General features: G+C 38.2%; 2 protein-coding genes across 2 annotated transcripts in view; both read left to right on the top strand.

Annotated features, from left to right (window-relative positions):
- Window positions 1-910: 910 nt before the first annotated feature.
- Window positions 911-4,567, top strand: cldn15la (claudin 15-like a). Its single transcript, XM_024268905.2, has 5 exons — window positions 911-1,311; window positions 2,957-3,121; window positions 3,491-3,572; window positions 3,915-4,025; window positions 4,122-4,567. Exons 1-5 carry the CDS (start codon window positions 1,095-1,097, stop codon window positions 4,201-4,203), a joined length of 657 nt encoding a protein of 218 aa, XP_024124673.1. The 5' UTR covers window positions 911-1,094; the 3' UTR covers window positions 4,204-4,567.
- Window positions 4,568-7,349: 2,782 nt separating this feature from the next.
- Window positions 7,350-16,836, top strand: part of saga (S-antigen; retina and pineal gland (arrestin) a) — a 10,451-nt gene continuing 964 nt past the window's right edge. The window contains exons 1-15 of the mRNA XM_024268845.2: window positions 7,350-7,437; window positions 10,299-10,379; window positions 10,852-10,912; window positions 11,103-11,147; window positions 11,695-11,894; window positions 12,044-12,103; window positions 14,718-14,785; window positions 14,864-14,999; window positions 15,153-15,237; window positions 15,320-15,392; window positions 15,486-15,623; window positions 15,701-15,778; window positions 16,150-16,164; window positions 16,487-16,539; window positions 16,650-16,659. Of these exons, the coding sequence (XP_024124613.2) occupies window positions 7,357-7,437; window positions 10,299-10,379; window positions 10,852-10,912; window positions 11,103-11,147; window positions 11,695-11,894; window positions 12,044-12,103; window positions 14,718-14,785; window positions 14,864-14,999; window positions 15,153-15,237; window positions 15,320-15,392; window positions 15,486-15,623; window positions 15,701-15,778; window positions 16,150-16,164; window positions 16,487-16,539; window positions 16,650-16,659 (1,184 nt within the window). The 5' untranslated portion in view covers window positions 7,350-7,356. The remainder of the gene's footprint in view (window positions 7,438-10,298; window positions 10,380-10,851; window positions 10,913-11,102; window positions 11,148-11,694; window positions 11,895-12,043; window positions 12,104-14,717; window positions 14,786-14,863; window positions 15,000-15,152; window positions 15,238-15,319; window positions 15,393-15,485; window positions 15,624-15,700; window positions 15,779-16,149; window positions 16,165-16,486; window positions 16,540-16,649; window positions 16,660-16,836) is intronic.

Below are 16,836 nucleotides of genomic sequence, written 5' to 3'. Positions count from 1 at the left end.
AGCCCAGATTTAATAGTTTGACCCTCATATGACCCTCGGGCCGTTGTTTGACCACTCCTGGCTTTGATGGTGCGTGTCCTCACATAGCTATAACAAGGTGATTCCTTTAGATGTTAAAATTTTCTGTGTAAAAAAAATAAAATGGAGCCTGAATTTGATCCCTGTGGCACTCCACGTTATATTAAAAGGGTATATAAAAAATCATCCAAATTTATGATGAATCTTTTGAGACAGAAAGTGAATTAATTTAAAACAGTGTCAGAAGGTCAACCTGAGCTTCTTCTATCCGTGCAGGTCAAACAGCTGGACAGGAACATCTTCAGTTGTTTGCTTGACTCCAGATTAAAGACAAGAAAGGATGCTATGTCTGCAGTAACATCAGGTTCAGTTTGGTTCAGATCACCTCAATCTAAGTCAGGGATTTCATTTTTGTTCCATAATTTCAGCTTCCTCACTGAATGAACAGGATCAGCTGTTTGTTTGTTCTTAGTGATTCTTTAAACACGAATGTTACGTCGGCGCTGTTCCTCATAATAAATTCTGCCTGTTTGAGTCACAGAGGTGGAGGTCTGTTTGAGACCAACACAAGAACAGGAAACGCAAACAAATCCAACACAAAAGCAAAAGACTTTGTATTAACTTTATAAACTCAAGATTTAAATGAGTCTAACACGGACAGCCACTTCTGACGACATGAAGGTCTCTCAAAGGTTTCCTCTTCTGTTTGAAGCCTGGGCCTGAGCAGCTCCTGCTTGGAGCTCTCAGTCGTCACACAGACGGCGTGTCTGAGGCGTGTTACAGCCTCTCGCCATCATCATTATCATCATGAACGTTCAGGGGGAACTGATGGCGACTGCAAGGTGTGGCTCTTCCCTTTATGGCCCCTGAAGACTGAAGTCCACTCTCAGGAGCCTCGGTAGTCAGATTCATTCGACAGCAGCAGAGAGGCTGTCGCTTCATTCAGCCTGTTGAAAATTTGTGTTCCTTTTCTGTTTTTGGCCGCAGAGGCTCCATCCAGTTGAACTTTAAATATCTGGATTTCTGAGAGTTTTCTTGATTCTTACTGAGTGATTTTAATTTTGAAGTCTGCAACCATGTCGACGGCAGTGGAGGTAACCGGCTTCGTCATGGCCGTGATCAGCTTTCTGGTGACCGGAGCATCGTTGTCAAACGACTACTGGAAGATTTCCACCGTGTCCGGCAGCGTCATCATCTCCCAGAGGCAGTTCGAGAACTTATGGCACGCCTGTGCCGAAAACAGCGCGGGCATCGCTGAGTGTCGGGACTTTGACTCATTACTGGGCCTCCCAGGTAAGACAGGAACACATCAACATTATTTTTTATTTTAAATTTTTTTAAGCATTTTTAAAACTTTGTAGAGGTTTAAAATTCTTGGAAAATCATCTCCTGAGTTCATTTTGATGGATCGGGTTAAAGCAGTGTTTAAGAAACAAACATAACTTTTTGTGTTTAGCCTCTTATTAATGAGTTTGTCATTTAATTAAATTGTTTAAAAAAAAAAAAAATTACCTGGGAGCATTGCCGAAAAGTAGTTCAACCCACCATGTGGGATCGTCTTTATCTGGGTCAAAAGTTCATGAGCCTCAAGATTCCCTCCAAAAACCAGAACAGACACCAAAAACAATAAAACACATTAAAATAAAATAAAAAAACCTCCCTATTATTCTTAAACATTATAAAAACAACCAGATCCCTGTACACAGTTTTTCTCTCCATTACCACAGTAAGCTGTTAGCGCCATTTTGAACTTTCTCCTGGGCTGCAGTAAAATGGAGGGAAACCCCAGAAGGCCTCCATCTTTACTTCATGGGGGATTTACTGAAAGTGGAAGGAAAGAAAAACCTTTTTAAGGAGAACAGAAAAAAAAGACTAACATAGCTGACTAAGTAATTAACAAACTCATCAAACATCTTCAAGAAAAGGAAGAAATCAACAAGCAGAACTGATTGCTTTTTTTAAAAATTCCAATAAAATGGGAAGAAGTCCAAACACACAAGAAGGAAAATCTAACAACTTCTGTATAACAAATATATTAACGTGTACAATTTTTTAAGAAAAAAAATGATAAATGAATGAATCAAATTAATTTTATTTTATTTATTATATCTGTAAATATTAAATAAAATATTGATATATATTTTTAGCTGAAGGTTGTTGAAACTTTCATGAAAAATCATCAAATTTCAGGTGAGACGGTGAAGCAGCTGATCACAGAGCTGTACAGGTTTCACTGTTTGATGGTCTCGGCCGCTCTGCTGCTCCTGTAGGTCATCAAAGGTGTGGCAGGTGTTTATGATCGGCTGAGGGGATTGGTTAATAAATAACCGAGCAGGCTCCAGCTTAAACAAGCATGTTAAACAACATCCATCACCCAACTGTCTGCCGGTTTTCCATTCCCTACAGTTTTACATTTTTTCTGCACAGACAGGAGAAAATCAGGCATGTCTTACATATTTCATTACAACATTCAAGGATCTTTTGACAGAAACATTTTTAAGGTTTTTGATGGGACATCTTGTGAGTTCTGGTAATGACATCTATGAATTCCCAGTAGGATATCCTCCATCACTCCTAATGGAACCAGTGATCCATTTAAAACTGTAATTCATGGTTTGCTTTCACTGTATCCACATTTTCATAAATATCTGATCAAGTTATTCTCCTTTTGTTGTTATTGCAGGTGAAGTAGACATTAAAAATGTATTAAAGTTCAAATAAAAAACCACTGGAATGTCATAAAGATTTTTGAATATGGTTTGACCTCAAACACATATTTTTTTCTTAATCTATTACGTTAAAATTATTATTTTTTCCAGATGAGCATCACTCAAATGTGACTCTAGGGTTTATCTTTCAACTCACTAAAATACTGAATATTTCCATCATTTAAAACGAGATGTTTTGTTTTCTGAGTGTATATGCTTTCTGTGTGCAGCTCACGTTCAGGCGTGCCGCGCCCTCATGATCATCTCTCTGCTGTTTGGCCTCGGCTGCATCATCGTGTCTCTGCTCGGGCTCAAGTGCATCAAGATCGGCTCCACCACAGAGGAATCCAAGGCCAAGATCGCCACCACGGGGGGCATCCTGAGCATGCTGGGAGGTGAGGCGGAGTCCTTCACGTTCACAGATCAGACACTCAAATGAACAAGACTTTCACAGCTAAAAACGTCAAAGCAAAGAATAAAAACTATGTCTACAGTCCGAATGGAGGACACAAATTCAGACAATGAAGTACAGTTTTTATTATATTCTTCCACTAGACTTTCTGTTAAGATATTTGTGGTAAAATTTTGACCAGAATGCAAATGTACTTTATATTGTTTTGGTTTTTTCCATCCCATAATGATGCAAACAAGACAGTAGATGTCGATCATTAACTAAGAAGAACTCAAATAACCATTCGGATGTGATTTTAGACACAAATACAGGTGAAGAAAAGGTTGTTACAGGTCTGTTGTGGTGTCTGCAGGTCTGTGCTGCATCATCGCATGTTCCTGGTACGGATACCAGGTCGTCCAGGACTTCCACAACCCGTTCAATGGAGGAGTGAGGTGAGCTCAAACTCTGTGCACAAACAGATTTAAGTCAGGACTAAAGCCGAGTTTTCTACAAACAAAGAATTGTGAGATAAACTTGTTTCGTTAAAACCAGAAAACGTCTCCTTTATCCTTCATATGGTTAAATATCTGCAGAAATAGGAAGCAGACCAACGTTTTTCATTTACTTCAACAAGAGGTAAAAAGCAGATTTTTGTGCCAAAACAAAGTTAGAAAACCTTATTCAGTTTATAGACAATATTAAGCAGAAATATTGTGGATTTGCAGCCTATAGGAGGGCTTGGTTCCCCTCCTTCCATGTGTTGTCATTACAGAGCTGCATGTGTGTGTCTACAGGTTTGAACTCGGGACCGGTCTGTACCTGGGCTGGGCTGGAGGCGCCCTGGCTGTCCTGGGCGGCGCTCTCCTCTGCACTGCCTGTAAGAGGGTGACAGCTGCCAAGAAAGGGTAACAGTGGACACACATCACATGACCTTGAGCCGATTTTGATTGCAGTTGTTGTTGGCGTATTAATAATAAACTCCATTTTCTACCTCTTTGCAGCGGATACTTTGGAAAGTCTCAGCAGAAGGTTTACACCGCCACCGCCAAATCTGATCCGGACTCATCCAGAGCCTACGTCTAACACACACATATCTGCGTACTCACTGTCAGGGTGCTTACTTACATAGGAAGCTAACTTTAAGCTTTTTCTACGCTAAAGTTGTCTAGTGACTGATGGTCTCTCGACAGGCTTATGCTCCGCCCAGAATTATGACATCAGGGATGCATTCAGATCATTTGCTTTATTATTAGTTTTTTTTATTAATCATAGAGGCAAAGCTCATGCTGAAGTTTAACTGTTTTCTGTCCTTTTTCCTGTTTTTTTTAAGTTGATGATGTGGAGTCTTCATCACTGATCTCATGAATACAGAAGTTTGAGACTACTGGGTCTCAATTGTAACTCAGAGTTTGTTTGTACCAGAATAAAGTTTATATTACACAATAAATGATGATCTTCTTTTTCTTTTTATTGCAAAATATTACTGAGATTCTAAGCCCATACCATGATTCCCCCTCCTTCAACCCCAACACAATAAATTCAAGAAAATTAAAATCTGCAAACCCTGACTCATCCATATGATGAGTAACCGAAGAAGAACATAAGCTCTAACCTAAGAAGCTGTGGTTCCTGGGTTCCTGCCCCCCCAGTTCCACAGCCATCAATTGGAGAAGTGTTGAATGGGATCATATAAGTCAGGGGGGTCAAACTCAATCACAAGGGGCCAAAATCCAAAACACACCTCAGGTCGCAGGCCGAACAGGATAAACATTTACTGAACACTCTTAAACTTCATTTTTAAAACTTTAACAACGTAACTTGTTAACACAATTATGAACTATAGATATATAGCATTACCTGCGTTGATAGTTTGAATGTTATAAGCTAAACTTGGCAACTGAATATGCTAGTGCTGATTGCTTGAGATGCTGAAATTATTAGACAGCTAAAATAATACTTTAATTTCAAATTGGCCTAAAAAAAAAAAAAAACTTAAGTTAGCCAAAACAGCTAGCATGTAGCTGAAAAATTTCGCTAAACTTCAAAATATCCTAAAACACTGAAAACAGCCTAAATTAGCTAAAACAGCTAGCATACAGCTGAAATATTAGCTCCAAAATAGATTAAAAAAAATCTTTATTAACTGCTAAAATAGTTCAAAAAGCTAGCAGAAAAAACAATTTTTAAAACTTTAAAACCGTAACTTTTTAGAAAATTATTCCACAATAAAACAATTTAAAGCTTAAATGACTTTCAATATTTTACTCTCCATAAAAATACATTTTGTCAAAAATTATACAAGTTAGAAATAAGTGTAGATAACATCGGGCCAATAATAACAATAAAGTAAAATGATCTGGAGGGCCGAATATAATTATCCAGAGGGCCGGGGCCGGCCCCCGGGCCTTGACTTTGACACATGTGATAAAGGCTTTAAGCCTTGTGCTATCCTAGGCAACTTCATGTTGGGACTGGGGTCATTTCAGACCACAAGATAGCACAACGTTTTAATAAAACTATTCAGCCAGTCCATCCCTTGAAGCTCCCACCACACTTTCTATAGAATGTGAATGTAAAAGTTCTTTTTCTCTGGATAGAAGTCCACATTCACCTCTCCACGTGAGCACAGAGTGTGTTTTCAGAGTGTGTATTTGTGAGAGCATGCGCTGTAATCTGCATGATAATGATGATTAATCTCTGCACTCAGTAATCCACCTGCGCCTCTACCTGCTGACAGGCAGGACAGTGGATTAAAGTTCCACACTGTCCACAAATAATCCTGAAAATACTTACACACACTCATGCACAGACAGGTACGTACTCCTAACCTCCCAACTAACCTCAACTCAGAGCCCAGGAGCTGCATGTTCTCCCACTGCTGATCAAATTCCCTAAAAAGGTCTACATTTGAAAAGGCTGCCAGAAATAATCCAAATAAGTTTACGGATACAAGTAAACACACTCAAGTTGCTCGCACTGAAGTCCAGTCCCACAAAAACATCCCATTAAAATCAGGATTCTGTTAGAAGTCTAATTGTGCAATTCACCCCAAACTCTTTCTGTTTGGGTCGATGGGCGGAGGGCAACAGTACATCTTCATTTGTTTGGGTTTGATTTTTCACATTTAAAGACAGACTCCTAAGAAAATTGTCTTTGTTTTTGTTGTCTGGGTAGCAGCTGGATAGCCCTAATATTGCTCACCATTTGTGCTGCACAAGTAATGCTAAGTTGGAGGCATGAAGGGTTGTAAACTAGATGGAGAGTGTGTAAACAAAAGGATGATGGGAAATGAGGACAGGCTTAATGTGTGCCAACAGCCACAACTCAGAGGTGAATTTTTAATGAACTTATGCCCCTCTGCAGTAACCATTTCCTCAAAAAGGACACAGGTTTTATGAGTTTGGCTGAAAACGGAATAATCATAATTAAAAGACCACTGGGAGCATTTTCACAATAGATCAGAAGATGATGGGAGTTGGACTTGAGTCTAAACAAAACATCTCAAAAGTGTCGCTCAGTAAGAAAAGCAGCTTGAATCACAGAAAAAACACAGAAAAAGAGAACAAAGTAAAAAGAAAACTCTATAATGTTGCTTTTTTCAAATATCACATATTTCTTCTCATTTTTGATAATGATTACTGTTTTTACTTGTCTTGCACAGAGCTTTCACCACAAATACTGTTCAGTTTGCCTCAGATCTTTGGCTCACAGTTCACCTCTGTTCACACTCAGGAAAACGCACCAGGGTTCACCTGCAAATGCAGGGTTTTCTAGCAGACCAGAATTTCTGTGAGCTTCCACTCATGTCAAGAGAAGAAAATATCTAAGATCTGCTGAGGATTATACAGTCCAACATGAAAACCTATGTATCTTCATCCTTTCTTGATGCAGACACTCATGCTTTGTGTCTCCTGTTGTGTTTTTGTGCTCCTTCTGCCTACCACCACCATTCAAACTGAGCTAAAAATGTAGACCGAGCAGCTAGTGGGATAAAGTGAGAGCTTAAAACTGAAACTCCCGTCAGCTTTCCCCTGGTGAGCCTGAGTCTGACTATAATCTGGCCCCGATGTGCTGACTGAAGTGGAACCGGCTGCAATCCTCTCACCGACAGGAAGTCAGTCTGGATGCTTTCGGAGAAGGAGGCGGGACTGCATCGGCGGGGGGAGGCGGGTCAGAGTTCACCGCTCGGCCCCCCGATTGGCTCAGGGGGTGGAAAGATGCTGTGACGGCCGGTAGATGTTTACATATACGGCCTGTTTGACCAGCGCTGGTCTCCTCCTTTGGTTCAGCCGCTCACTTGTCGCCTCTGCAGAACAGGTGAGTCACTGATCTGAAAACAGGTTTGGTTCAGACGCTGGTTCAAGTTTTAATAAACGTATTAAAGTAAATGTAAAATAAAATAGAAAGTCATCTGTTTTGTAAAATGTGGGATACATATAATATAAAGTTGTAATTTTCAACCCTTTAATTTTATATTGTCTGTGAAAAATTGCATTAGTGTTTTCAGATGTTTAAACTGTCAGCACTTTTTTTTTGCCTTTTTACTCCTCAGATTCTACACATGTTGTTTCTCATAAAAGCTCATAGATGTTTCTGGAAAATAAATTGTTGTTCCAAAGGAATCAGTGCATAAGATGCACGTATTTGCATTTGGTATATTTAAAATGTATCTTATAAATGTTTTGTTTATATATAACTGGGCACAATTTCTCTAATGCATTCCTAAACTTTTATTAGCCTTTGGGTCTCACCTTCACTTTTGCAGTGAAGGTTTTCATCCTCTTTAGCTCCCATTTTTCAGCATCAACCACCCATCCTGATCAGAAATACAAATATCAGTCTGTACTTTTATACTTTTATGTTGTGCTGGTTTAAGGTGAGAGTTTCTGCATTAGGTGGATGCAAAGGTCATTCAAGTCTCGCTCTGAAGGAACTCGTCTGTTTTAGCAAGCTGGAATAGTTCTGCAGGAGCTCAAGTCAAAGAACTAAAATATTTTTTCTCAAGTTTTTGTTTTCAATTTCAAGTTTTTTTTAATTTATTTGATGTTTTAACAAACAAATAAGCAAGGCACCGTTCATTAAAATCACAACAAATTGAAACAACAAAAAAGTTAGTCACATTTAAATCAATTTAAACAGTTTTAGAGTGAAATAGTAAAATACGTGTTGCACAGTGGTGCAGCTGTTAGCACTTTCACAACACAGAGAGAAAGTCATGGGTCAAATCCCAGCCGGGACCTTTCTGTGTGGAGTTAGCATGTTCTCCTTTTCCAAGCGTGAGTTTTCTCCAAGCACTCCAGCTTCCTCCCACAATCCAAAAATTAGCTTTATTGGTTGATCGATGACTCTAAATTGTCCTTATGTCTGACTGTGAGCGTGTGGCCCTCAGACAGCCTGATGACCTCGCCAGGCTGTACTCCACCGTTGCCCAGCAGAAGCTTGATTAGACTCGTGTTGTCCCGTGATTCTCAAGTGGATACAGTGGGTTAAGACAATGGATGATAGTAAAATATAAAATAAATATAGAAAAATGAAAAACAAGAGCAAATATTGATCATAGCGAATTTTAATCCTTAAACAGATGCTGGAGATGCTGAGGCAGGTTCATTGTTTGTAATGTGCAAAACTAAACAAAATACTCCTCATCTGACAGAGTTCTAGAATTTGTTCATGAGCATTCAAAATATGTATTAAAAAACTAAAATTTTCAAGGGTTTTTTCAAAATAATTCAGTGGAATCTGTAAAATGATTCCATCAACATGTGTGTGCCCATCCTCTCCACACACATTAACCACCACAAAAGACCCGGCCTGCAGGTAAGCAGGTGCACTAAATCAAAATTCACCCCCTGATCATGTGACATACAATCAAAAAAAAAAAAAACTCATCAAAGAAACTGTGAGAAAACTGAGCAGCTTTTTCCAGTTGGTACAGCATGAAGCCTGATGCTGTTTTGTCCTGAAGATCCACTCACAGGTCACATGACTAAAGACCGTGACCTCCAAGTTTTTCCCACAGGGAAATCCTATCAGCGACGTTTTTGTTTAACAGTGTGCAGGTGTTACACAGAGGATGTTACAGGTGTTCTTCAGAGTGTGGAGACCTGAGAATCCTCTGGGAGACTCTTAAGAGGATCAAGAGGCTTGGCTACGTAAAATCAGTTTAAATCTCTCAGTCGTCTGAAGTTGATTAGCGTAACTGTGTAAACAAAGCTTTTCATTGCTAATATTATTAATGGTAATTTTTCATCCATCCATATGATAAACAAATACTTTTTCGGTAATTTAATTATTAAGAATCAAACATTAAGAAGCCTTTGTGTTGTTGATATTAAATCTGTAAAAGACCATTTTTTTGCAAGGCTAAATTGATTTTTCCTCACTGGAAACACAGACTCAGTATGTCACCTTATGTAGAGAAACAACTCTGACAACCATGAAGCAGACAGAACCAGAAATCCAATTTAGAGTGCACAACCCAGATAGATGATCGATTGGACAAAAACAACCAGGAGCACGGAAAAGCTGGAAGTTCAAGCATAAATTCAGACGGAAAATCAGTCTTCTATCACTCAAGTTATGTGGCAATTTATCCATTAATCTGTGTGTTTAAAATAAAAAAACATGCTTTTATACAGATGTACATAAAATAAAACTCAAGTGTTTCAGGATCTCCAGCAGCACAATCAATCATTGAAGACCAGCTATGATTATTTTTTTAAATGAAGAGTTGAATCAATTATTGTATAAATCTCCTCTAATTATCCTGACATCGGACAAAATCATATTATCTTTTCACTTTACATTCTTATTTTTAACACCAAAGGGCTTTCAGGGAAAAAAAATGACACTTTTTGTAACATTTGTGAGCCTAATGAACTCTATTACCCAGAAAACAAGTCATTTAAGATAAATATATGCTTTAAAACTATGTATTCACGAAAGTTGTCAACTAAAATTAAAATTAAAATAACTCAAAAATAGTGAATTCTATTAGAGATCATCACAAATGTTTTGCAAAATGCAAAAATAGGAAGTTTAATTAAGTTAAACTGAAGAACACAAATTATAGAGAATTCACCTCAACAGAAACTGAACTTGAATGGAAAATATTAACCTTTTGTTTTCCACACCACACATATTTTTCTTGCTAACTCAAGACGATCTGTTTTCCTCAGGTTTGGCTCAGCAGCTGCTCCATCTGTTTCATCATGAGTCCAAAAAATGTCATTTTCAAGAAGACTTGCAAGGACAAGTCGGTGAGTCAATCTGTAGAGGAGAAATTCAAAAAATGGGAAAGGGAACTTTAGGGATGCTAACTTAATTAAAACATTGTGAAGAACTGGTTTCTAATTTTTAGAAAAAACATCCTGGACAAAAAGAATTAAGATAACTTAATTCAACTTTTGGTTATACCTCTATTTTGTAATGTAATGTAACAAGTCATAAAATACAAACTTAGTCTAATCTTTCCTGCTTATAAAAAATCATGTATTTACAACGAATGTGTTTAAAAAACAAACTCCACAGGCAGAAATAATTCAGCAGTGTTTGTGACTTCATTTTCACAGATTCCTTCTGAGAGTTAAAAGCATATTACCAATTTTACCTTTCGCTTCATTGCATCACGTGAAGTTTTGTGGATCCTCTCAAGACCAGCTTAATATAGTCATGGTGACTTTAACCAGTTTCTTAGCTCCCAGAGTTTGACCTTCATTCTGCTGTTTTCAGGTGGGAGTTTTTATGGGGAAAAGAGATTTTGTGGACCGTGTGGACTCTGTGGATCCAGTTGGTAAGTTTCGTGAAGCTTAAATAACGAATATGCTTTTATTTGTTTATTTTTTTAAGTTTAAATGGCTCAGGGTTTATTGCTTTTCTCAATCATCAATACATTTTGTAAACTCATTCTCAAGTTATGTTTTCTTGTAGCTTCAGAAAGTTTGATATCACCTTTGTAATCGTTTACATTTTCTCACCACTAGATGGAGTCATTCTGATTGATCCAGAGGCTTTGGCGGGAAGAAAAGGTCAGTACAGAGAAACTGTCACTAGCATTACCCTTTAGCTTAACTGGACGCCAAACTCCTAACCTTTAAACCAATAAAAGATAAATGTTTGCTGCTGATGAGATTATAAAATATGTACTTCTCATATTTATGGAGTAACATAATTGAAGCTCAGTTGCTAAACGTATTAGAGTTAAATTCAAATGAGAAAAAATATTTAGATATCCTTTTTTCTATCTTTTCATATTGTAGTGATCCTGTCCACAGCAGAAGTGCATTGTGGGAGTTAGGTTTTGTGCTGTTGAATATTAAGCTGGCCTATTAAAGTGGTTATACTGAGGACATTGGACTATGCCATTTTATTGTGCGTCCTGAATGTCCAACTGCCCGGGGTCCTGAAGTGTATGAGATATGGGTCGGCTCATCCTTCTGCCTGCTCTAAAAGTTTTGACGCTAGCACCTGCTAGTCTGTAGTCTAGTTGAGTTCTGCTCCATCTAGACCTACGTGCTACGATGGCCGCTACAATATTTTGACATTAGGTTCTCTGTTTTTGTCTCCACCTTGCAGTGTTTGTCACCCTGTCTTGCACCTTTCGCTATGGCAGAGATGACATGGACGTGATGGGAATCGCATTCCGCAGGGAACTGTACCTGGCCACCCGGCAGGTTTACCCCCCACTGCAGGACCGAGACAAGGCGGTTCACACCAGAGTCCAGGCTAAACTCCTGCGGAAGCTGGGAAACAACGCCTACCCATTCTTCTTTGAGGTGAGGCGTGACCACCATCAGCTACACAGAACAAGGCTTCTTTTATAACCAAAACATGATAATCTTTTATAACCAAAAACATGATAAGGAACTTTTTTATTTTAAAGTCATTTGAAGTATTTATTTATTTTTTTTATTTGTCTCCTCAGTTTCCTGATAATCTGCCTTGCTCTGTGGCACTCCAACCAGGACCCCATGATGTTGGCAAGGTAAGGTTCTAAATCAGAGATGGTAGAACTTACTCCACAAATCAGTTATTTTTGCTATTTTGCTTTATATTAGGTGTATTCAACAAAAAACTTAAGTAGATTCCATTGAGGAGAAATTTCTTAAAGATGACCCTGATGTCTAAGTGAAGTCAAACTAATGTTAATCAAACTTGCCTTTGATTAATATTTGGCTGTAAGTTTGACCTGACTGTCAAAAAAGGAATTTACAGCCATTAACTTTTATTGCCATCTAACAAGTAACGTTACTGTCTTTGATGTTTTCATCAATTACTTGGAAGAAATAGCGCTTCCTTTCAAAACAAACTAACAAATCATAATTACAAATGAGCTTTTAAAGTAAAGGAGAAAAAGTGAAACATCTTGAGACACAACATGTTTTGGAGGTATTTTCTATTTCTGTTTCTTTTATTTTCATTTCCTTTCACACTCTTTCATTTTTGTCTGACTCAGTGAGAGAATTGAGTATAGCTTGTTCTTCCAGCATTTCAAACCTCTGAGTTGGAATGGAGTCATGTGTGGAGGTGTTCACTGATTAGCCTGGAACAATATATTGTTTTGTAGTATTCATTACTTCATTCAGTTTAGATCCAGATACATCCAGTCATTTTATAGTATTGAAGCTGGAAGTTGGTAATCAGTATGTGGATCTAAACATGGTCATAATGTTCGGAGCTCATTTCCTCACACCTGAGAAAAATGTCTTAGGGACCATTTGGAAACAAGAGGTGGGAGGATTAGCATCACATCTCATCGGTCTGGCTTTTGTTTTCCCTCAAGTAGAGTTTGTCAGTCCACTTGTATAATGTTGAAGTGGTGCAAATCTCATGAATCTTGCTCCAGACTTTTTCTTAAGCTCTATTACGATATATGAAAGACTTGGTGTAGAATTCAATTATATGATAGTTATCAATTTGTGTAGGTGTCTTATGGTACATGCTTTTCTATAAAGTGCTTTACAGTCACAGTCCCGTTCACTCATGGACACACATCCACACACTGATGTTTTACACTGGCATAAACCCATAACCACCAGGAGCAATGTGGGTTTCAGTGTCTTGCTCAAGGACACTTTGACTCATGGGCGAGCTAGTTTCAGAACAGTTTTCTTATTTTCCGTCTTTGTCTTAAGTGATTTAATGATTTATTTTTAATTTTGTTTGCAACTTGCCTCAAGCATCTTTGTTTGCTTAACGCTTAGAGCCTGTAAAGCCCGTGTTTGTTTGACTGAGTGGTTTTATTGCAACTGTTCTGTGCCTTTCTACTTCACTATTATCAAAAAGTTTAAAGGCTGAAGTTGTCATTTATTACATTATATTTAGGATGTTTGTTGGGGTTTATGTGGGACAGTAATTTTATTCAGACACAAACTTCAGATCACCTGTTTTTGACCTTTACTCTTTACAAGAACTAGACTGAGTGAGCCGTCCCCCCTTCGTGTTTAAAACAGGAAGTACCCACTGGTCCCAAGAAGCCTAAATCCCATGGATTTCTGTGGAGTAATAAACAGCTATTACTCAGTCTTTTTATATGTCTTGCTTTGGTGCTTTTTTTTGTTGTTTTGTTTTGTTTTTGCTAATCCTAATTTTGCTTCATGATATTTTTTTCATTATTGCAAGTTATTTCAAATTATAAATTGACCAATCAAAAGCCTCGATGAAAGCATGTGGTACCTGCTGCTGGCCCTGTTTTGCACATTCAAAACATTTGATTGACAGATTCTCCTCATCTTGCTACACCGTTGAAGGGGTGTGGTCTTCCAACAAACTTACTCCTGATTGGCGAGAGTGGTTCCCATAGATGCAATGACTAACAACGATTCAGATTCAAACCAATCGTGCTTGCTGATGTCATCAACATGGCAACGCCCTGATAGCAAAAAAAAAAAAAAAAAAAAAAATGACGACTGAATTGTGTTCATTTATTTGGAGATGGAAGTAAACCATTTTCTATGGGTGACGTCACAATCACTCGGTCCAGTTCATATATGCATTCAATGCTCCATACTAACATCACATAACTTTAAAATGTGGTTTGCTGTAGCTGTGGTTGAGGTAGCAGAACCAAAAAGCAAAAACTAACACAGACTTTCTAATTCTTCTCATATTTTAAACTTGACATCTTAAGACATTTCTGAAGTGACTGCTCTTCTGCACTCAGCTTGTTGTCCCTTCCACAATCTTTTTGAGTTACTACAATCTTTCCTAGTGTAACAGAATTTGCATCTATTTGCATACAAATGAGATTTTACAATTTTTTTCGACCGCTATTTTAGTAAATCAAGCCCTGTGTTGTAAGTGTCTGGATCATAAATATTTGCACAAAATATAAAAAAATATATATATAATTGTTGTTTTAGCTCCCAGTCTTAATCATTCTTATTAAAAATAAGAGTTAAGATGCTCTTATTAAAATAAGTGTGAGGTCAATATTCAAAAGGACCCCCCAAGCTTCTGTCCAAAGCTGAAAATGATTCAAGAAATAATTGATGTTTAAGGAAAACCTTTAAAAAGGCTTTTGAATAAACTGTGAATCTCCAAATCAATACTATATATCCTTGGATTAAGGATAATAAGACTTTCCTTCCTTCCTGCAGCAATGTGCCGTGGAGTTTGAGATAAAGGCCTTCAGCGCTGAGAGTCAGGACGCCAAAGTACGCAAACGGTGAGTCTAAGATATATCCAGTTAAAAAACTGGGACCAAAAATGTTATCTTATGTTGTGTGCTCTGCTTTTCTGACAGGAGTACCGTTAAGCTGATGCTCCGTAAGGTTCAGTACGCCCCAGAAGGTCAGGAGGTGGCGCCGAGTGTAGAAATCACAAAGGACTTCGTCATGTCAGACAAACCACTGCATGTTCAGGCCACACTGGACAAAGAGGTGAGCTCCAGTTTCACACACATAGTGTGAAATATCAAGAATTAGCTGTTAGGTCTACTGTCTGAAATATTTTCTTTAGAGCACGAACAATAACAATGAATCTATTTTGAGAAGTTTTGTAAACGAGGATCGATTTGTCTTCTTCAACCCCAGCTATATTACCACGGAGAACCCATCAAAGTTCACGTCAACGTCACAAACGACTCCAACAAAAACATCAAGAACATCATCCTTTCAGGTAAATCCAGACTGTAACTTCGCAAATGAAAAAATCTAGAGGACGAGCTGTGGATGACATCTGAGCATTTGATCTGCTGCAGTGGATCAGGTCGCAAACGTGGTGCTGTACTCCAACGACAACTACTCCAAATGTGTGGACATCGAGGAGTCTGGGTAACGCTTTTTGGAGAACATTTAGACATTCTTTTTTTCTTCTTAACTTCAAGGTTCTCCATAGTTACCTGTGCATCTGTGTCTCCCTGTCAGGGATTCAGTGTCAGCTGGAGCGAAGCTGCAGAAAGTTTACACTTTGCTCCCCCTGCTGGCCAACAACAGAGAGCGGCGAGGAATCGCTCTGGACGGCAAACTGAAGCATGAAGACACGAACCTGGCATCGTCCAGCGTGTAAGGAGACACAACGGATACAAATTGAGCAGCAGATCCAGGATCCCACCAGTCTGACCTTCTGTGTTCTCCTCCAGGGTCAAGGAGGGCGTGCTGAAGGAGGTGATGGGCATCATGGTGTCCTACAAAGTCATGGTGAAGCTCATCGTTGGAGGGTCAGTCTGTGTCTTTTTACCAAAACAGTTATAGGTTGTATGGACATATGAAATGATGGAGTGTTGATTAAAATAAAATGACTAAAACTATTTTGATTATGTATTAAAGCTGGAAAACATGAGGGAAAAGTAAAGCAAACGTACCAGTTTATGGTTTGTTAAAAAGATCAGAGATGGGTCACTTCAACATGTCAGTGAGAGGAAGTCGTGCAGTTACAGCTCAGCTGAAAACATTCAAACAAATCCAGCTGAACCAACACGCTCATCACCTGTTAATAATAATTGTTATGAGGCTTTATTAATATTCTTCATATTCTTGATTCAAATTCTGTTCTTTTTATTGACCTGGTTTTCACTTTGGACACACTCAGGATGATGGGATCCAGGTGAGTTCACCTTTTTCTTCTCTTCTTTAAAAAAATAATATTCTCAGTTTTATCCCCACATGTTGTGACAATATAATTCAATATGACAAATCTTGATCTTATGTCTGAGCATTTGCATGATTGTTTTTTATTATATATTTAGTGCATGGGTGTTTTTGGGTGTGAAAGCCTCAGTCTAAAGAATGGCAGGGTGGGGTGAATTCAAAATTTAAAAAGATAAATGAATTTGGGGGAATTACAACACAGCTCAGGCATTTTACAAGCATTAAAATGAATAATGGGAACATAAATAATATATAAATAATAATATTTTGTGTTGCAGTGAGGTCGGCCTGGAAGTTCCCTTCAGGCTGATGCATCCCAAACCTGATGCAGGTATTGTGTCTTTGATCACTTTTTATTGGTACTTCTTTAAAAGAAGTTTATTTTTACTTACATTTAAATATTTTTTTCCCCTTTGTTGTTTGTCTCTGTGCTGCTAACAGTGAGAGAGAGGTAATTACTCCATCCTCTTTGGTTTGTGGGTTTGAATGAATTCTTGGAAAAAATGAATCTGTGAAGCAAATTAAATGTTGTGCACAGATGAGAACACAGTAGAAAAAATTCGGCTCAGTTTTCCTCAACTCATCTCCAAACATCAGACCTTCATGGCTGTTGGATAATAAACAGCTC

The sequence above is a fragment of the Oryzias melastigma genome, linkage group LG17 (genome assembly GCF_002922805.2).
Source record: "Oryzias melastigma strain HK-1 linkage group LG17, ASM292280v2, whole genome shotgun sequence".
NCBI classification, from domain to species: Eukaryota; Metazoa; Chordata; class Actinopteri; order Beloniformes; family Adrianichthyidae; genus Oryzias; species Oryzias melastigma.
Note: the sequence above shows the minus strand (reverse complement) of the source record. Positions and strands in the feature narration are given on the sequence as shown.

Excerpts from the sequence above, each read along its gene's own strand:
- cldn15la (XM_024268905.2), top strand. The coding sequence starts at position 1,095 with ATGTCGACGGCAGTGGAGGTAACCGGCTTCGTCATGGCCGTGATCAGC. Across the intron at positions 3,122-3,490 it reads CATCCTGAGCATGCTGGGAG|GTCTGTGCTGCATCATCGCA; the intron begins GTGAGGCGGAGT and ends TGGTGTCTGCAG. Across the intron at positions 4,026-4,121 it reads GTGACAGCTGCCAAGAAAGG|CGGATACTTTGGAAAGTCTC; the intron begins GTAACAGTGGAC and ends ACCTCTTTGCAG.